Source organism: Diplotaxodon limnothrissa, linkage group LG11, assembly GCF_057381915.1.
Source record: "Diplotaxodon limnothrissa isolate DT_005_m linkage group LG11, D_limnothrissa_male_GT1.1, whole genome shotgun sequence".
NCBI classification, from domain to species: domain Eukaryota; kingdom Metazoa; phylum Chordata; class Actinopteri; order Cichliformes; family Cichlidae; genus Diplotaxodon; species Diplotaxodon limnothrissa.
Genome location: NC_140606.1, coordinates 22,335,025 through 22,355,521, shown reverse-complemented (window position 1 = coordinate 22,355,521; position 20,497 = coordinate 22,335,025). Strand labels below are relative to the sequence as shown.

General features: G+C 39.3%; 2 protein-coding genes across 4 annotated transcripts; one reads left to right on the top strand and one right to left on the bottom strand.

Annotated features, from left to right (window-relative positions):
- Positions 1 to 1,826: 1,826 nt before the first annotated feature.
- On the bottom strand, positions 1,827 to 16,078 carry rragca (Ras-related GTP binding Ca). Its single transcript, XM_085366363.1, has 7 exons — positions 15,699 to 16,078; positions 12,237 to 12,440; positions 11,178 to 11,377; positions 7,890 to 8,004; positions 6,635 to 6,777; positions 6,149 to 6,297; positions 1,827 to 3,679 (listed from the first exon to the last, which is right to left on the bottom strand). Exons 1-7 carry the CDS (start codon positions 15,879 to 15,881, stop codon positions 3,525 to 3,527), a joined length of 1,149 nt encoding a protein of 382 aa, XP_085222489.1. The 5' UTR covers positions 15,882 to 16,078; the 3' UTR covers positions 1,827 to 3,524.
- Positions 15,021 to 19,493, top strand: LOC146622723 (c-Myc-binding protein-like). Of its 3 annotated transcripts, none has more exons than XM_085366364.1 (5): positions 15,021 to 15,116; positions 17,482 to 17,557; positions 18,087 to 18,135; positions 18,296 to 18,425; positions 19,375 to 19,493. In XM_085366364.1, the coding sequence occupies exons 1-5, from the start codon at positions 15,090 to 15,092 to the stop codon at positions 19,420 to 19,422; spliced, it is 330 nt and encodes a 109-aa protein (XP_085222490.1). In that variant the 5' UTR covers positions 15,021 to 15,089; the 3' UTR covers positions 19,423 to 19,493. The 3 variants fall into 3 exon arrangements, with proteins under 3 accessions (XP_085222490.1, XP_085222492.1, XP_085222491.1); XM_085366366.1 differs by lacking the exon at positions 15,021 to 15,116 and adding an exon at positions 16,947 to 17,078 and having other exon boundaries at positions 17,485 to 17,557; XM_085366365.1 differs by lacking the exon at positions 15,021 to 15,116 and adding an exon at positions 16,947 to 17,078.
- The last annotated feature ends 1,004 nt before the right edge of the window (positions 19,494 to 20,497 follow it).

Here is a 20,497-nt window from a genome sequence, read left to right as displayed (position 1 = left end):
GTTCCAGTAAACAGTAGCTCATGGATATTATTTTACCAATATCTTGATTGCATGTAGTTTACTTCAGTCACTTTAAATTCAGCCTGGGTAAATGAAGAGAGGTTTTTTGGGGTTTTTTTTTTTTCCAGCAAACTGACAATAAATACACCTGCTCGGGATGAAGTGCACACATCCAGGTTTTGCATTATTAGAAGCACGCTTTGTTTTTGCTGCTACAGTACAAGTGCAATAGCTGCTTTTTAAGCTGTCTGCAGGCATGAGACACGTTAACCACCAGACAATTTTTGTTCCCTCAAGTGCTTTTTCTGTATTCAGATTTTGTTGCCGCCTCAGTTTATTTGCTACTATTTTTGTCTCGGTGTACTTCGCGTCAGCATATACAGAATTAAATACCTTTTAATTTCTCGAGCTACGCTGGCATATAAAAGATGCTCATATTTAGATAAATTAGATACATTTTGACTGTTGAACTTACTTATGTGTGCATCTGTTCTTGTATTTCAGCTGTTGTGACACTTGAATTTCCCTGCATGGAATCAAAAATGTTTGATATTCATATTGGAATTAAAGGACAACTAAAAATGACTCTGTTTATTCTTTTAGAGTGTCTTCATTTAAGTATATCATGGGCTCTTCATCTCACCGCAAGGTCTTCCAGGAATAGCTATGACTTCAAATGACCTTCAAAACATCATAAGCATGACCTCTCTACTTCTTCAAATGTGAAGTGACATGCAGATCAACAAACCATCCGGCTGACAGGCCTAACCTATCTGCCATTAGTCCGTCAAGGTATCACACTTTGCTTTAATTCACCATCTTTCACAGTGTCACACTTTATATTCCTTGGCATGGGTAGGCTACATGTGGATGCATAATTTATCTCAAATTAGCGCCTATTTGAGTAAGAATCAAAGCAAGGCGGCTAAGGTTGGAGGAGAGCTTAAGGAACCGCAGGGAAACCATCGGCAGGATTAATGCGGGAGATTTTTATAAGAAATTACTGGCTTAATGAAGTGGATAAAAAAGCTGTCAGTGTTTTATTGCATCTAAATTGTGTGGAAGTGGTGTTTAGCTGTCTCGCCTACTCCCCACATAATGGGTCGTGACAGTAGCTGTGAGGCTTATTTAACTTAACTGGTGAATAACTTGCATGGTGAAGCTATTCACAGAGTTGTTTTTATATGCACTAAACCAGAAAGGGGGGGGGGGGGGGGGGGGGGGAGTCTTTCTCCACTCATTATTATGCCATCTGAACAACAGCCAACTTTAAGAAAACTGACAATTAACAGTCTGTCTTGTTTTATATTGGAGTAGTTTTGTTGAGCAAATAAATGTTAAAATCGGTTATTTGGCATTTTAACATGAAAACATTGAATCGACATAAAGATGCCTTTTTTAGAAATTGGATGCGAGTAAACACCTGCGTTTCCTCAATACTGAGTAATCCAATTTATTCTATTGTCATGCTCATAATGCAGAACCAATAAACGAAGCAGCAGTTCTCGCTGTTGTTATAGACACTGGTGACATTTAACAAGCTGTATAATTCACCGCACAGGTGAAGCAATGAATGCACACTTTCTGTATTTTTAACAAGTATGAAAAAGACTTATTGGTCTTGGCAAAGAGAAAACTGAATATCATAATAGTGGAGAGGAGGCTTGGATGGTCCTGCAGCACCATCTTGTGTTTGTTTGCACTTTTGCATTAGATAGTGAAGAAAGGGTTGTCAAGCAGAATGCAGACATTTCCACACATGTTGCAAGTTTCTCAAATATCTCTTTAGTCAACGAACTAATAAAAGCACAAGAACACACTTTAAATTTTCATTTATTTCACACAGTATAGCATCACATTACATGAAATCAATCATCCACCACAGTTCTGATGTGCAACAATGAAGCGGCGACTTATTCTCGGGTGACTAATGAAACAACTTCTCGGGCCAGTTTCAAGGAGCACCAGAATTACCTGAATAACTTTGCTGAATAAAACCAGGGGCACCTTCAAAGCTAGAACTTAGTTTTACTCAGAAAAGTTAGCTAGATAATGTGGTAATCCTGGTTCCTGAGTCAAATTCCCGATCTTTAGGTGCAACCGGTACGAGTTTTTACCTCTCAGTCCTGACAGAAGCAAACACAAACATACAGACATGAACAGTGCATTTCATTTTAATGGCGATTATAATAAAATTTGGTCTTTTTCTCCTACTTTAGCAGTTTGAGTTTCTTTGTTAATTCCATTTCCACTCTCCCCTTTTCAAAACAAGAAGCAATGTTTTGGTTGAGAACAATTCAACTGAAAAAACACACTGATGTATGCATGCTTGGAGTAATGATTTGCTCTTGTGACTCCCGCTCATCAGGACTAAACTAAATCAGGTTGCTACATGGGTTAATAATTTTTGGCGGGACTGTGACTGAGTGGAAAAGCATGCAAGCATGCTGCAACCAGTCTGACAATCCTAAACCGTGAGTCCACCTGTTCATCAACCTTCCACCTCATTCATACTTAACAAATTTAATTAATTTTTTTCTTAAATTGTGGCATAGTGTAACTGGCTCCTATTCATTCATGGTGGCAGTGCTTTTGCAATGTGTATGTCCAAATTTCCAGTAAACTCCTTTTTCTATTCATCATAAAGTCAATCAGAAGCTGTTCCTCAGTGGAGCACAAGCACAGAAGAGTTATTTTCACTGAATGACAGGAGTTTAATCATGCTAAACTGCTCTTAGCTAAAAGGACATATATACGTTTTCTGTTAAGTTCCTTCACAATAACGCGCTTGGGATTTAATCAAAACCTTTCTCACACACACTCACACACACTCACTTTAACTGGACAACACAATCCCTTTTTAGTCTGCTCACAAAACCTTATTTTCCCTTCACAAGTCAAACCAAAAGCAAGTTTTGGGCAGCATTCAGGTAAGGTGAGGTGAATGGTGGTGAGAGAAAAAGCTTGCACTACAGTCAAGCTTTATCTACATAAGGCCATCTCTGAACATGTCCATCGTCTTTTTCAGCACAGAAGTGGTCGGGGTGGGTTCATCACGAGACAGAAGCCTCCAAACTAACAGTTTGTCCATATGAAGAGGTTATAACAGAGGGTTTTATTCCCCCACATCACATTGTTCATACAGAGGAAACAGCAGCTAATTATCACAGCCTTTGACTGCTTTAAGAAATCCAAAGAAAGATCCTGAACCTTTTCCTGTTCAGGTGCAGTTTAGTCTCTCGGCTTCCTCAAAGCTAACACAGTGCTTTGCATTTACCTGATGCCTGAATTTCCCTTCAATCGTCCATCTTGGCCTGACCCCTCTGTGCTCCACTGCTGCTCCCACACTCTTGGCTTGAGGCATTTCTCAGTGCTTTAAGTGCTGGGAGCATGGGATAGTGACTGGTGCGCTGGTGAGCCCCAGTTTTGTAGTCTTTTCTCTACAGGCTCCCGAGACCTTCCTAATCTTTCCTTTCCTCTTCCTTCTTGTTGCATCTTTTTGTTTTTTAATTTTGCATCAGCATCTAGATGGTGTTGCGTGGTGTGCCATTGAGTGCAACAGCCTTGGAGCAGGGTGAGCCCATTGCCTGTGGACCAGCTGAACGCGGAGTGGAAACTCCCACCTCGAAGACTTCATGGATAGCCTTCCGGAAACAGTGGAAGTTGTAGTCTATTAGTCCTGTGAAAGCGAAAAACAAAAAACTATGTTATTAAACAACTGATCAGTCCAATGACTGTTTGCTCACTTCCAATGAAATGAACTGGCACTAATTTTTTTAAATGGTAGTTATATTTTGATGACGAGGGAGAGAATATTAACAAAAAAAATCCACACTCTCCACCACCATGGGCAAGACCAAAGACCTGTCAAAGGACATGACAAGCAAGAACGTAGAGCTGCAAGGCTGGATACAAGACCATCAGCACGAAGCTTTGTGAGAACGTGACAGCTGTTGGTACAGTTTTTTGGAAATTGAATAAAATCTAAAATCACTATGAATCGCCCTCCGTCTGGAGTTCTATGCAGGATTGGGGTGAGGATCATGAGAAAGGGGGTGGATCAGCCCAAAACTACATGGGAGGAGCATGTTAATCATCTGAACAGAGTTGGGATCACCAAGAACACCATTGGTAACACAGTATGCTGTAATAGATTCAAATCGTGCAGGACCAAAAATGTCCCCCTGCTCAAGAAGGCACATGAACAGGCCCATCTGAAGTTTATCAGTTGACATCTAAATGTCTCAAAGAAGGCTTGGGAGAAAGTGTTGTGGTCAGATGACACCAAAATTTACCTTGGCATCAACTTGAACTGCAGTGTTCGGAAGAAGAGAAATGTTGAATATATCCAAAGAACACCATCCTCACAGTCAAGCTTGGAGGTGGAAGTATTACGCTTTTTCTGTTTAGGGTACAGGCCAACTTCTCCACACTGAGGGCCCAATGGACAGGGCAAGATATAATGTTAGACAGGAACCTCCTCTCAGCCAGAACACTGAAGACGGGTCGTGGATGGCTCTTCCAGCATGACATGACCCAAAACATTGTCAACAACGTAGTGGCTAAAGTCCATTAAAGTCATAAAGTAGCCGAGCCAGTCTCCAGACTACAATACTGTAGAGGGAGCTGAAGCTTAGAGTTGCCAAACTGGAGTCTTGCTTTGGGATTCAAACAGTAGCAGTAACAGTGCTTCTGAAAGTCTACAAATCTATAGAATTGCCATATGCTACTGCCAATTATAAAGATTACTCTGGAAGCAGCACGTTTTCAACGAGTTCTGTATTTACAGCTTTACAATTTGATATAGATCCTCTGCTAAGGGAACATTTTATATGTGGACTTGTTGAGTAAATGTTACACTAACTCAAAACTCACTGAAATGTGCATGCATTCCCTTTGGTGATGCAGAAAATGTAAAAGTGTTTTTATAATTTATACTGCTGTTGGGATTTTAACAATTCGCAGCAAAATTTTCTGGCACAACTTCACCTGCTTCCAAGGTGCATGGAGAGGATGAAAGAATTCACAAAGCAGGAACTCCAGCAACACTTGAGGGAAGATGAACAACTTTAATAATTGACCAACGCGTTTCGGCTTGTGGCCTTCATCAGGGTCATTAGGGATTTTAACAATTAGCACACAGAACAAACAAAAAGAACACGTATGCGATCGGTAAATTGAATTTAACTTTTATTCCCATGTGTCCTTTGTTAGGCTATGGGACAGTAACCTTTTAATGTTTAAATGTATGATGTTTAAAATTTCAGCGCTCTATTAATGCTCAGCATTAATCTCATCTCGTTTGCTGCAGTATTGCATTTTAATGTTAGATTTTTTTATGTTCCTTATAGATTCTTATCAGCATTTTAATATCATCTGATAATGTCTCTCATCAGAGTAGGTGACACTCACAGAACCTGAAGCACTCTGAGACAGGCAGAGAAAGCCCACAACCATAATGTGACATCCTGAGGTTTAGGCTTTGTCCAGCCAGCTGATGCAAAGAAAGCCCAGCTATGTTGAAGGTCCTTCATAGTACATCCCATAGCTTGTTTGAATACACAAACTGATCCAGGGCTAACATGCTATTAAATGATCAGGGTCTCAAATACAAATTACAAATTGATATCTTTTTCCTTTAGCACAACAGCTTTAGCTTAAAGTTTGTGATGGGACAAACTTTTAATTTCACTCAAGAATTCATCGACTGTGTTGAATTCTCAAGGAGACACACAATTAAGTATCAAAATAAACCCACTCTCCTACACTCTCCATAATATGGGGGAACAAACTGCAGATGGGCTCAGACAATCACAAGCCACAAAGATATTCACCCAAACTGCCATCCAGTATGTTGCTATTTAAATTAATTGTAAGTGGTGGATCTCCTGTTTTTGGAGCTTGAAAGTCAATTACTGCTTCCTTTTATTACTCCCAACTTTGGCTATCTTTCTGTGTAATGTACTTCAGTGCATGATAACATCCAGGTTTACAAATTTCACTCCATCTGTACACATGCAGACACACACTAATACTGCACTGATAAACAAAGTGAAAGAAAACATGAAGACATTTGACACAAGCCAAAACCATTAACCAAATTAAGCCGAGTGAGCAGCAGAGGATCACAGGTCATCTGACAGCTTACCTTTGCGCTCGAAGCTCTCTTCTCGCAGGATGCAGACAAGGGCCAGGAACTTTGTGACCTCTTTCAGGTACAGCACAGTGGTGTTGTTGAGCTTGATGATGGCCATGGACTCCTTGTCATAGGCACTGCCGCTGCCATCCTCCTTCAGACTAGTGAAACACAACAAAACACTGTAACATTCAAAGAGGAAATGGGAAATAAACTGCAGCTTGTCTATGAGGTTATTAATTGTGCATAAATTAAGTCGTGCTTCAATGAAAGCACCCTCAGACAGCACGTGGGTGAACTCCGTCTCTTAAAGGCTTAAAAGATTTCAAAAGATTCAAGCAAATATGACGGTAGTTATTATTATGCAAATGAATACAGAAAGTTAATATAAAATTAACTTTGTAGACACCACTGACCAAAATTATGTTTATCAAATCATGGAGCACTCATTACTCAACTCTGACCTCTTTTGGTGCATCACTAAAGCACAAAACTCACCCATAGATGCAGGAGACATCGATAACCACATCAATCATATCACAGCACAGTTCATAGGACTGCATGTCCACAGGAGAGCTGTCTGTGGCGATGTAGATCTTACTGACCACGTCAAATAGAAAGGCCTTCTCTATCCCTGAATTCTGTCACCAACAAGAAGACAGACAGAAAAAAGAGGCAGTCAAAAGTGTAATATGGTAAAGAAACAGGAAGCTACTTCCTGTTACAATTAATGTCTGGTAGCAGATCCCTTACTGAGAGAATAAACTAAGTTACAGTTTGTTTGTTTTTTTACAAAGGCTGCAAAAAAAACCCAAAAAAACCAAACAAAACAAAAATCAGATTTTTGATTTGTGTATGATCAGGCTGTAAAATTCAAAAGTTTTTTTTAATGGTCTAAAAGCCTGAAATAGCAAAAATAATATAAAGCAAAGAAAATGAGCAGACTCTGAAATGTCATGAGAATAAATGTTTGTTTTAAAAAAAATAAAAAATTAATATATTTATGAGAACATTATGAATACAAAATGAATGGGAAATGAGCAAGTTGTGGCTTTTTTCGTCATTTTATCGTGTATTATAACATATATACACAATCAGATCTCACAGTAACTCAGGTATGAAGACAATGTGTCATAAGAGCAAGCTAAAGTCAATGCTTTATACTTAAAGCTTTACATGTGAAGACAACTGTCAACTCATAACACAACAAGCTTAAACTGATGCAGTCTAATACAACTGGCAAAAAGTTATTAAAGCTGTTTTGAAGATGCTGCCAATTTAAATTTACAATAACTTTGGAGCATTTTGTTTGTTTTTGTTTACATGTTTTTCATATAAGTAAAGAGGCAAGTAACTGTTAGTTAGCCAAACCTCATCCAAAATAAACTAGGCAAACTAAATATGAACTTGTTTACTGAATGTACTGCCTTGATACAGTAAATCTTACCAAACCAGTTAGTACATTTAAGGAAGAAACAGCTGTTCTCCACTCAAAAGTCATACCCTGAGATAAAACAGTTAAAAGTTACAGAGCGACTACTACTACCAGTGTGGGACAAAGTAGCATTACAACTGAGGATCACAAACATCTTCAGAAAAGGCTGTAGGGACAGTGGAGGAACTGCCAACACTAATGTGGCTTCCGTGCTGGCAATGACTCACGCCATGAACGCTGTCACACATAAATCACTCCATCAGTGACAAAGTTGCAAGAGAATTCTTATGCATAAAGGATTGGTTTTTGTGTGCTTACAGAAATGAAGATATTTAGGAGGTTCTCCAAGGTGGGGAGCTGTGGGATGAGCTTCTGCACCACTTTGCTGAAGGCTTCAAAGATTGAGTGGTCATAAATACTCGTCAAGTAAAAGCTGAATGATGAAGAAAAAAAAAAAGGAAGCATATAAGCTGTTACAAGTAGGAAACACTTCTCACTTCCTCAAAATGCATATGAAACCAGGTAAAAATACATAGAGTCACAAGATCACATGACAAACAGTTGCAGAATTGTAGAAAAGAGATGTGAATCAAAGCATTAAAGCCTGATTCAGACAAAAGCACAAGGATAAAAACTTAATGCTAACTTGGCAAAAAAATTCCAACAAATAAAAAAAACAAAACAGTCTTCATAAGGCTGCTGAAAACTAGGCACACATGACTTATAGACATTGGTTAGTGAGATGTATAAATAAAAAGTTTGTGTCTGAGAAAACAGTGGTGTGAGCCAAATGGAAGTGTCTGCATACACTTGGCAGGAGCTCAACTTCACAATGTATTACGGTGAAGAAAGCACCAGAGGCAGAGATCCACTATATATCCAGGACCGCTCAGGCTGTCTAACCGGAATAAACAACAATCTCACTCCACATAAAACACCCCACAGTGTGCCAACACAGTCCTAAAAATCAACAGTAAAGCTGCTGCAGAGCTGCCCAGGCTTAACCCCGACAGACTGTTTAATGTGCTACACAACACATTTAGACTTCTTATACAGTGTGTCGGAGCAAAGGCTGCAATTAACATTAACTCATCTTATTAGAGCTGCAACATAAATTTCAGTATCTAGTAATTCTGGACTAGTTTAACTCTAGAAAATATCACAAAAATGAATCATGTGGTAGCCATTTGAAACAATGCATGTCTAAGACACTTTGGCCTTGACTTTACTTTTCAAATTAAGAAGTTGCGATACATTTTTATACTGTCTGACAAAATGTCTATTCACCTCCACAGATCTATGACCAAAGTAAACCCTTTCCTGACAAGTTTAGTCTTAAACACTACTTTCAAATCTTAATGAATACAACATATTGTTCACTTTGTAAATGATGATGATGATGATGAGAGATTAGATAGCCTTTATTTGTCAGTTGCAGTTGCCCAAAAAAAATACAGACAAGCAACATGGGAGAGTATTCCAGTGTGTACAGCTGATCTGGGACCGCTGCAATCTTCGATTGCGCCTCCAGCTGATCCGGTGTCCACATCGGATGGGAGGTAAGCATGGGAGGAGGCGTTGGATCCGGGGTAGGGAGGGTGATAGTGAGGGCGTATCAGTGTACGTGTTTCGTGTGTGTGCATGTGTGTATCCTGTGTTCAGCTAAGAGAAAGCGTCACCACGCCCAGTTAAGCGTCAGTCAACAGTTTCCAGTGGACCCAGGTGGCCTTGAAAGAGGGACAAAGAGTTCCGTCAACAATCCTGTTATCATGGGAAGAATTTGTTGTTCCAGTCAGCTTCAACTTTGGCAAGCCTTCAGCTGGCGCCAGGGGGGCCGCATGAGTGAAGATCGTGAATGTTTGGGTTTAGTGCGAACAACTGCATCCAACTTTTACAGTTGGTCTAATGTCCATCACTGGTCACCAGTTCTGTCCATTCCCGTTGTTCTTCTCCAAGATCTTATCCATATTGCGTTCAAAACAGTCTGAGTACAGCCCTGCCAATCGTCTATCATATCGGCCAGCCTTATGGGATTTTGAACAGCTGTAGCTGCTTCTTGTTCTTCGATAAGCCAGGTCAAAGCCAGCTCCAATCAGCCAGAACTCTGTTATCATGGTTCCAAATTGGTAGATGTTGTTCATTGTCCTCCATCGAGAGTGTCGCTAGACACGACGCAACCGACCATCGAGTATCCGGCAGCAAACGTCTCCGCAGGACAATCGGGCTCTCCCAAGCCTAGCAGGGTGTCAATTCCATTACAGGACCAGTTGATCAAATCCATAATTCTTTAGGTTTTAGAGAACAAGACTGGGAAACTCTTTGAGGGTTAGAGTTAGACGAGACTAGACAAACACATATGATGGTCCCTATTAGAATCAAAAGCAGAAGTACTTAAAGTATCAAATGTCCATGTTTGCTTAGTTACTTTTACCTCCTCTTGTTTCAAAATGGTAGGATGAGTATAGCCAAAACAAGTAACTTGAGGCTTCAAAAGATGAATTTACTATGATGGTGAATTTTTGACACCAACCACACATCAAAACAAACCAAATAAAGAATTTTAAAAAACTGAAGCCATGACATCCATTGTGCGAAATGGCAAAGTATTAATAGCATTCTATGACAAAATTTAAGATCATTTCTTCAATCTAAAGACTACTAAATGAACATATTTAGTCCTCAGGCTATATAAAAGTTAAAACTTTTAGCATTTATATCAGAAAACAAACAAACCATGGTGTGCTATGTGCACACAAAGATGAACCAAACAGCAGATGTGTACTTTGGCTTTCTTTCTGCATCTCAAGTTTTTCTGCCCTTTGGAGCCTTAATCACAACAGCTCTGATAGCTGTGGCAGAGGCCACTCTTGCTTCATTAAGAGGTCAAAGAGGAATCTCACAGGAACACTAAAACTATGCAGACAATGTTGAAGACACAGACTACTGGATATATAATGACGGAAACAGAAGCTACTTTTAGGCCTTATTATTAGCAACAACACCAATTACCAAATGACATTAATAAAAACAACCATCCCAATGGCTTTTCTACTGCAATTATTGAAAAAGGGAAAAACAAACAAAAAGCCACTCTGATTGAAGCAAGAACACTTTACCAAAAAATCCAAAAACTATTTTATACCATACTCTTAAACCATTTTTATCAAATAGGATGAGTGGGGCCAAGTATAAAACGTTTGTGGAAGAGGTTAAAACATCTCTGTCTCATGTGTCATTACCAGTCAGTGAGGTTGTCTTTTTGTGTCTGCACTGACTTGTATTTACTCATGTCTGTTTACGACAACGTGATTACGGATGTTAAAACTGTCTTGAATAAAGCCAGTTTTGTTGAGAGACTATGCTTTGTCTGAGAGATTTGGAGTAAGCGATTAACTGCTGTACCAACTTATTAATGGCCATATAAGCTGTGGCTTGTTTTCTTGATTAGTTAAATCTGTTAACAGTAGAGTTATTGTATTGCATTATTGAGTGTGTGAAACTTTGTTTGCTGAAAATCAAATATAAAACAGGATGGATGTCTTCCCCCCCCCCCCCCCCTTATTCTGGCTTTTACAGATGATAAAAATAATCACAAGTTAATCGTACCTGAGATGCAGCTTCTCTAAACTGGCATCTACCAGATCATCATTGGCTCTCTGATGGATGTCTCTTTGGGTTTCGATCTTGTGATCGTCTGACAAGCCGTCAACTTTGTGGATAAACACCTCGAAGTTTATCTCTGGATTGACCCTGTAGGCCCGCGACACAGTGAGATGAAGCCTACTCAGAGCCTCCACATAATCATCCTATAACAAAGAAGATGACACAAAAACAGGCATGTTCACAAAGTGAATCTAAAACGAGATTTAAAGCATAATCTGCTGTTCTGGACACAAAACCAGAAACAACATGTAGCATAGAATATTTAACAATTTTAATACTACCATGCTGCTTTATTCTTACAGAACACTACATCCATAATCTGCTCTTTTTTTAACCTTAAAAACTTTATGAGAAAAATTTTTAATGTAGTAAGAGTGTATATAATATCCAACAATGTCCTTCAAAAAAAAAGAAAAAAGTTATCACAGTGACATAAACAGGAAAATCAAGATGTGCTTCTTCTTAAAGAAGTGAGAATGACAGTCTTGTGAGCTAAGCCCAACATAATTATTAGCTGTCACTTCAGATAACATGGAGGAGTACATTCTCATCAGTTTAAAGTGAGGTTTGAGGAAATGCACCTCTGCCTCGCCTCCCAAAACAGCAAAAGGAAAACAGCTCTCCTCTCATATCACTGTGTGACCAACTGCTGAAGCAAATTGAATCTGATGCACCTTGAGCACAAATAAAGCCATGCAATCAGATGAGCTGTGGCTTATATCGCAGCTGAGATTACTTCTTGAAAGCACTCAGAGTCATGTGGACAGCGCAGGCATAAAAGCCGTGGCATGTAATTGTCTTTTATTCAAGCCACTCTGGCTGTTCATCAGCCAGCTCATTCTTCAGTGCTGAAATGGGTGTATACTTGGATGCCTGTTTTCTTCTTCTGTACAGTTTCATCTTAATAAAAATGTAAGTGGTCGTGATTCTGAAAGCGGTCTGATTTTGCACTTCTACACTTTATCTTATCAAACAATTCTTCCTCTTTTTTTTTCTCTTCACCTGAGCATCAATAACAAATATCAGAGCCCCGGTTCCTCTGAAGATCATCTCGTAGTCGAAGGTGGGGTCAAAGAAGTCGACCTGGCCGGGGAAGTCCCAGATCTGGAAGTTGACAAAAGAGCTACTGGAGATGTCATCCTTGTAGATCTTGTTGGTGCTCTCCAGAAACAAGGTCTCATTGGGAGACATTTTGTGAAATACCACCTGAAATGAAAATTGATGCCATGTTTCAGTTGAATAAATACAAACAGAGTCTAAAGTGAGGAACCGGATTTACATTAATTAAATTTAGTGGGGAAAACTGGTATATGATGACACTCAGCAAACAGTGGGATTATGAGAAATTGCACTTTTGTAAGAGGGTCACTGAAACTTTAATATAGCAGTGACTACAAATCTGTGGTAATTCTGACACTAGCTGCTGGGAAAAAAAATGCATCTGTCTGTTCTCGTTACTTCATCTTTATTTATTGGAAATACTGGGGACAGAGGACACAGCGCTAATCATTGTAGTCACTAGACAAACATGCGCTTCTTCAAATTTTCAATACTGCAATCAATTCTTAACTGCCACTGACATAACAAGTATGTTTTTCTTAAATCAAGAGTGTTGGATATCAATTTAGTTTTATTACAATTCTTTATTTCTAAAGTCTAGTTTTTATTTTTATATTAAATAAATACTTCAATAAAAACTGGGGAGCTAGATCATTTGGAAGGGGCTCACATACGAGCTGGTACTCCTCCACACTGAAAGGAGGGACTTTGGTGATTTGAGAATCTGACTAAGATGCCTTGTTACTCCTAGACGAGTAATTTCAGGTATGTCCTACCAAAAGGAGACCCTGGGCAGATTCATGGAGATTTGATATGTTTAAACTGAGATGGTTGTCCTCACGGAAGAGTTTGAGGAGGTGGCCATAAAGAGGGGGTCTAACAGATGTGTAAATAAAAAAATTTCAGTATAATAACCTTGTTAACTTTTGTTGCGGGTGTGAATTTAAACAGACTTGAAGTCATCCAGCAACGTTTTAAGTCCGATGACCGTACATTTGTATGTGTGAAGACACGTGTAAGGTTTTCTTCACTTGTGGTTTACAAATGGCTGTTCCATAATCCCATTATTAAAATATTGCAGTCATGTGAAAGATTATCACAATAGTGCTGTAATTTGCTTTATAGTGTTACTCTAGCACAAGGATATCATCCAGACATCACATGTAGAACAAGAGGGAAAAGGGCAAAACACTGCAGACTCAGATCCATTGCAACACGTCATTCTCGTCAGCATTTTTCAGCTTTTCACGCTGCGGAAAGTAAAGTGGCTGCTGTACATTGAACTGAAGTTAACAATTAATGAGAGGAAGGCTTAACAAATAGGGTAGAAAACGAGATGTATTGGACGTGTGATGTGGTAGGAGTATTTGCTCCCCTGCTGGCATTTTAAATCAATGTGTCGTCCACTGAGGTCACCGGCCGATGAACCAGCAAAAATCCAAATCACATGATTCTCGGGCCCAGTTGGCAGCTTACATCGAAATGTTAATCTTCGACTTGAGGGTGTATGGATTATAGCAAACACAGTGCAAGTGCACATATATGCACTGGCACAGAAGTGTGCTTCGTCACAAGAAAGTTTCTCCATGCACTTTCTGTAGGTTAGGTTTGCAGCACGTCAAGCTATATGCAGTCTTTTCATACTTCCCCCTTGGATTTGAACATAAATAATAAAATATCATAGAAGGGTCAACTACGTCTAATCTATTATTAAACAACAGTGCAACAACAGTGAAAGTGGCAGGCCAAGAAACATATTCTGAGCAGCCTATAGATGAAATATGAAATAAAGACTAGAAAAAGGGAAAAAAAATAGAAAAAGTGGAACCAGCCTTGAGGGTTTGCTGCATGACAGGTGGTTGTGGTCATTTGATTATTTACAGTTACAATTCCATACTTTGGGGAATTAACAAAATTAACTGAGACTCAGTTTCTGGACTTTTTTAAAGAATCTTATCATTCCGCCTTATACTGTGCCTATTTTTAATTATGTTGTAGTTAACTGGATTACTAGTAATGAACTTTTTTTTAAAATTATTATTCTTTACATATATTAACTTTTTTAAAAACTTTTTTTCCTGTTTTCTTTTAAGGAAACAGCAAGTCATCTGCCTCCGCCTGAGCCCATCCCTAGCACCAACCCACAATATCTACAAGTCCCTTTTCTGTTATCCACACTCCTGCTTTTCCTTCTCTCTCACTGCCTCCGAATGTGCCTTCCCCCTTTGCCAACAACTGCAAAGTTTCCACAGGCGTTGGTGGCTTGTTGCCTCTGCCATAACTTGTAATATCAACTTTTTTTGGCTCCAGGCTTACAGCAGTCACCAAAGCTGACAGAGGTTTTGCCTTCATATTAAATGTCATCTACACTCATACAGGGTTTTACTTTGTGGGGTGAGGGTGGCGTTTCCCTGCATTTAGCTAGCAAAAAGTCTGTGTTAATCATCATCCATAGATTTAAGTATCTTTGGCCATTTAAAAAAAAAAAAAAAAAAAAAAAAAAAAATCAAAAATGCATTTCAAACTTAAGCAAATTAAGCATCACTTTTTAAAAACATTTTATAGACAGTCATTAATATGCTTTAATGGAAGGCCAAAACTGCTTATGAAATTAATAATTAGGAATTCAGGTGAAAACACAGGTGCCGCTGGTCATAGCAATCTCAGAGCAGCTACTGAGGTCATCTCCTAACAAGGAGCTGTGTCACTATACGGCGGGCTTAATTTCCTTGAGCATACTGGAGTCCTGGCTGTTCCTGATTTTTTGAGAGTGTGGGAGCGTCTGAATAGTCCATCATGCACAGGGGCAGTTACTGGAGGGGGGTAAGTAGCGGCCGAACAAATTTTTTATCCCTCTTTCTGAGATAAAATGGGTACGACTCAGGTAAAGAGGCCTTGCACGTGCTGCACTGATTTAAAAAGTGTTATGGCTTGCAGACCGAAAGGTGTGGTCGCTCTGATATCATGTGAAAGGCACACTCCAAATCTATACCGCACAGTTGGGTGGAACTGACATAGACTTTTCTGTTTTTTGTTTGCATGTCGGATAAGTTGTTAACCAAACAGTCACATGCTGCATGTACACACGCACCATTAAAGATGCACCGAGCGCCTCTGTTCAGCTGGTTAATAATTCACTCCTGCGGACACACCGGTGTTAGTTCACACAGATAACCAAGTGACCATTAGCTTTCTACAAATTTTCTTTATTATGACTATTATTGTTATTATTTCTTCAATTCTTACGTAGCTGAGCACGCCGTCAGCTGACTGATAACCGTCATCGCTCGCGACATGCTAACCCAACTCGGTAGCTATTTTGGCTAACGTCCCGTTTATACTCGCGTGAGGCTGAGGCAGGCGGCGCTCGCCTCGGAAGGCTAACAGTTTAACATCTCCGCCTACCTTCTGTATCGACGATTTGCCGCTTCTCCTCAGGCCCATAAGCAGGATCCTGGGTTTGCTGTCGGACGGTGCCGGGCTGTCCTCGATGTCGGCCTCCTCTTCACCATAACCGAAATCTTTGGGAAACGAGTCCGCAACCCCGTAGCTGTCAGACAGCTGTTCCACCTCGTACTGAATCGACATTTTGTCCTAAGCACGGTCGCTTCCCCCCTTATTCCCCCCGTTTACTTTGTCGGTTAGTTGTTTGTTTGTAGCGGGCCGTTGGTAGGCACCATGAAGTAACGTCACCCGATGGAGATAGTTTGTCAATAACGCCTGAGCCACTTGGAAACGCAGAGCGTGATCCCACACATTTCCTTAGGATTTCCTCTCGCCCTGAAAAAAACCTCACCATTTAGTCCCGCCCTTTGATTCTGATTCGCTGCTTTGGTTACAATTCGACAGGTGATTGGCCGAGCAGCCTGCCACTTTAATGAGGTTCACCGCTGTCACCTGACTAGTACTCGGACTTGTTTTATGAACTGTCGCTCGAAAGAGGAGAAAATAAAACCTTTCATTTTTTTTAAATGAGCTATTTTAAACCACCTAGAGTATTTTTTTTTTTTTGTGGACTAAAATAATAGTCACAAATGATCTTGGGTTAAAAGGGAACATTTAATGAAGACGAACCAAACAGAGTGTGTTATAGTGTTATTCTGTGTTGTTACCAGCAGATGGAAGCAGGCGCCTACTACAGTGAAGCAAAGGCTTTCATGAGCCTTCTGAAATGTAGGAATTATTTCTTTCCGCAATTGCAGGACAGATTAAATAATCCATGTTGAGTAAATAAATCCATTGTTGTGTAAATTATATTGCCTATGCAATGCCGCATAGCATACGGCAACTACAATAACTCTTAAAAAGTGTACCTAGTGTATCTGTATAAAAACTGCCTGAGCTGGACACACCTAATTTTTTGATGGTTTATTATTTATTATTGTTCCTAAACACAATGATATTATTTTGTTGTTGTTTTGTTTAGCAGTTTTGACGCATTATTTGCCCTCCAATCGCAGAATGGCCTAAGAGTGCAATTTTAAGTGCTTTGTAAAAGAGGGAAAACAACAGAAATGGAGATATGTAAGAATTTATCACTGGTTTCGTGACGAGGAACCTTTGCACGTTCTTATATTCCCGAGGAGCTCCTGAATGCAGCTTTGACTCTGCGGAGCAGTTGGTTGAGCGAAGAAGATAAACGAAAGTAAACTTTTACCGACCCGGCCGGCGGTGTACCTGATTCTCAAAGTTAGGTGCTCCCATTTTAAGCGGAACGCTAAATATAGGAGCTGTCTACACGAAAAAGGCAGTTTTCTAACCGACATTACTATGGCACATTATAAAGTAAGCGCGTGTGCTGTCATTGTATTCATTTTACTCTGCTGTTTTTAAGAACCCGCTTCATGTCCTGTGTTTCAAGCACAGCTAAGCTAATGTTAGCAGGGAGGGAGGCTCATCGGGAGGTCGCCATCGCACCTGTGACGGCTTGTATTTGGGCTTTCTCGGTGATGGGGGTCTGCAAATGTTTGTGGGTAAACAGAGTTTGGAGAACGTAAATAAACTAGCTACGGCTACAAATTATACTTTCTTTATTACACCTTTGAAGTCCAGGGCATTAAATACGAGGGAATTACAAATAGTGAGAACACTCTTAATCATATTGGCCCACTCTAATAGGCAAGACGTGACAGCTTAAAGGTACTTTATGATTAGCTGGTAATAAAATGTCTTATTTTTCTTCCTCCAGCAGGGTCCAGACCCCAAGAGGGAACAGTTTAGGAGATACTTGGAGAAAGCTGGTGTTGTTGACAGTCTAACTAGTGGTAAGGTGCATTTCTTTTCTGTTAAAGTCATTATACTAGCTTTGGGAGCTATTCGCAAAGTATTGCAGAGCATAACTGAAAGCTAGACCCTCTTCTGACAGTGCTGCAAATTATTATCTGACACCAAGTAGCCTTGAGGGGAAACGTCGAAAACCTTTTCACCAGTGTCAGGCTTTTTAGTAAACACATCTTAAGAACATGGATTGATAGCTAATGTAATGTTGATAGAGAATGTAAGATATCAAACATACATTTTTTGCAGGATTTTCCACCTATTAAGAATTTTTGACTTGTTTTTCACTGTAAGAAATGGTGCTGAACTTCTCAAATTCATTAGATTATAATTTGAGTTAACGTAAATGCACAGTACAAGGACTTTGCTTGAGTAAACAGTCCAAATTTGCCATTTAACTCACGAATTATGTTATCAGAGGTCAAGTAAACAGAACTAAGAGTCCATCCAAGTATTTACTGACAGTCAGTGATAAGTAGAAAGTTTAACTCTTTTCTCTCCCCTCCTGGTCTTCAGTTCTAGTGTCGCTATATGAACAACAAGAAAAGCCCAACAACGCTTTGGAGTATCCTTCTAATTGCACAAGCTGATTCTGAACATTATGAGCCTGCAACATTATGATCTGTGTGTTGAGGTGAACCTTCAGCTGATATTTTCCCTCCCAGCTACAAGTCTGAACAGAAATTACACTCGCTGTAGATTCTTTAACTGGCTCCTTCTACCAGATTTGTCAAGCAGCAACTCGGTGCTGTTGGGCAGACTTCAGAAGATGCTGAGGCTCTGCAGCAGGAGGTGATTAATCTCAGGCAAAAGTGTGCACGCTTGGCAGGGGAAAATAAAGAGCTTAAAGCAAAGGTAAGCCTCCAGTGGTTTGTAAAAAGAAGACTTTTTTTCTTCTTTTTTTTTTTTTTTTTAAACCTCATTTAGATTTTAAGATTTTTGAAGCACAGTCATTATAATTAGACACAGAATGCAAAGAAGACATGGTGTCCTACAGCTGGCCAGAATAAATTAATGCCAAGATACCACAAGTTGAAATAAAAAGCAAAAAAATGTTGTGCAATGATTTCACAATACATCAGTACACAAGTTAATACAACACAAAAATAGATCTTTTAGTCTTCAATTATTCTAAAGTTCAGAGTACAAACTTTAACATGCACAAAAGTAGCGCGACATATCCAATATAACTTGAAATGAGACAAAGGGAGACAAAATGACCCCATGACCTTGGAGCAGTGTGTTCGATTGAAGCATTAACAAGTTTTAACCAGCGTTACAAATGTAAACGAGTGATACTTTCCTGAAAACATGCAGCTGATGCCTCCCAGTTTGTTGTTTGTTTTCAATATTTAACGTCATATTTGGGAAACTGTTTTGCTGGAAAAATTTGGATCATGCATAATTTTTCAATGTAATCTTTTCCATACATTCTTTCCGATACCAATCACATAATCTCCTGAAGTGCAATGAAAAGGAATTTGCTCAAAAACTCCTTGTGACTGTCTGGTAGTTTTGTTATGATGTAGTGTGTCCAGACTAGTAAGGACAAAAGAAGCAAACCTCAATCATGTACCACGTCCTACCTTTGTCGTGGTACAGCTCTATTCCGAGGCTTCTGGTATGAGTGTTGTATCGCTGTGGGTCAGTGTGTTGTCTGCCATGATGCTTTTTGATACCTGTCTGTAACAGTGTGTATTTATTTTTTTTTATCTGACAGTCTGCATGGACACAAGGAGCTCCTGAAAGGCTTGTGAACTCGACTAATGTTGATGTTTGGGTTTTTTTTCTTCTGTCTCTCTAGCTCCAGCGTTATGAATCTGTACCTGAAGATGGAGGCACAGCTAACTAGACCCCAACCCAACAGCATTTTGTTTCTACGTTGCTATCACTTTAAAAATTGAAGGCGAGACAACACTTAGGTGAAAACTAAACATTTTTATGTTGCTGTTTTGTCTTTTTTATAAATCTCAGTTTCTACTTTACTACTTTTGATTTAACTTATTTTGTACATGAATGTATATAAGTGTTGGTTTTTTTTGGTTTATTTAGTCTTTAGTATAGCTTTATAGTAGAAACTGACTTTCAGCATGACGAGTGGGTTAGTAATAGACAGTAGTCATTAAGCTGTTTGTTTTACTTTCCTGTCTTGTTAAGAGGACACACACTGATCAATGTATGTGTGTTATTTACAAAAATCTGGTGTAGGTGCACAAAAATATATCACATCTAAAATAAAACATGGCCATGTAATCACTGTTTTTGTTTGTTTGTTTGTTTTTCCAATTTTAATCAATTTATTTACAGCAAACAATCAGTGAGTTCTGTAATGCAACAGAGTTACTGTGGTCATTTACAGCTTTGTAGGCTCATTAACACACATCCTCAATCACCCGCTGAAAGAAACCAGATATAAAACACATTAAAAAACAAACACCAAGCACAAAGACCTTGGGGACCAGAGCACATTAGGCTTTCTTCCACACTTAAAAACCTATTTCTCCAAGTGCATACAAAAACCAAAACTGTGAAACGGGCGAAGAAAACTGACAGTATTGTTTTTGTTCAGATAAGTGCTTATAGTAATGTGTCATTTGAGATTTAAAATCCAGTCCAGATGCTGTGAAACCTGAAATTACATTAGAAAACTTCCAATCAGATGTTCTTCTGTTTAACAAGATTTTTTCTGGAAATCCACAAATTAAACGACTGGTAGAGGAGGGTTTAAATGAATAAAACAGCCAAAGCACCGTTGTCACAGCTCACCTGTGTCTACCCAGTGCAGACATGTCTAAAGTTACTAAATAAATAAAAAATAATAAAAATAAAGCAGCTGGTGTAAAGTTTCTCAATGTAAAAGGAGCGCATTTATAGGCTGGACCGCTGTGTCCTGTAATGATTTTTAGATTTGCAGATCTGAGATTCGT

Coding starts and splice junctions, on each gene's coding strand:
- rragca (XM_085366363.1), bottom strand. CDS start 15,881: ATGTCGATTCAGTACGAGGTGGAACAGCTGTCTGACAGCTACGGGGTT. Junction 8,005..11,177: donor TTAGAGAAGCTGCATCTCAG/GTACGATTAACT, acceptor TTCATCATTCAG/CTTTTACTTGACGAGTATTT. Junction 3,680..6,148: donor AGAGAGCTTCGAGCGCAAAG/GTAAGCTGTCAG, acceptor TCGCTTTCACAG/GACTAATAGACTACAACTTC.
- LOC146622723 (XM_085366364.1), top strand. CDS start 15,090: ATGCACAGGGGCAGTTACTGGAGGGGG. Junction 15,117..17,481: donor GGGGCAGTTACTGGAGGGGG/GTAAGTAGCGGC, acceptor TTCTTCCTCCAG/CAGGGTCCAGACCCCAAGAG. Junction 17,558..18,086: donor TGTTGACAGTCTAACTAGTG/GTAAGGTGCATT, acceptor CCTGGTCTTCAG/TTCTAGTGTCGCTATATGAA.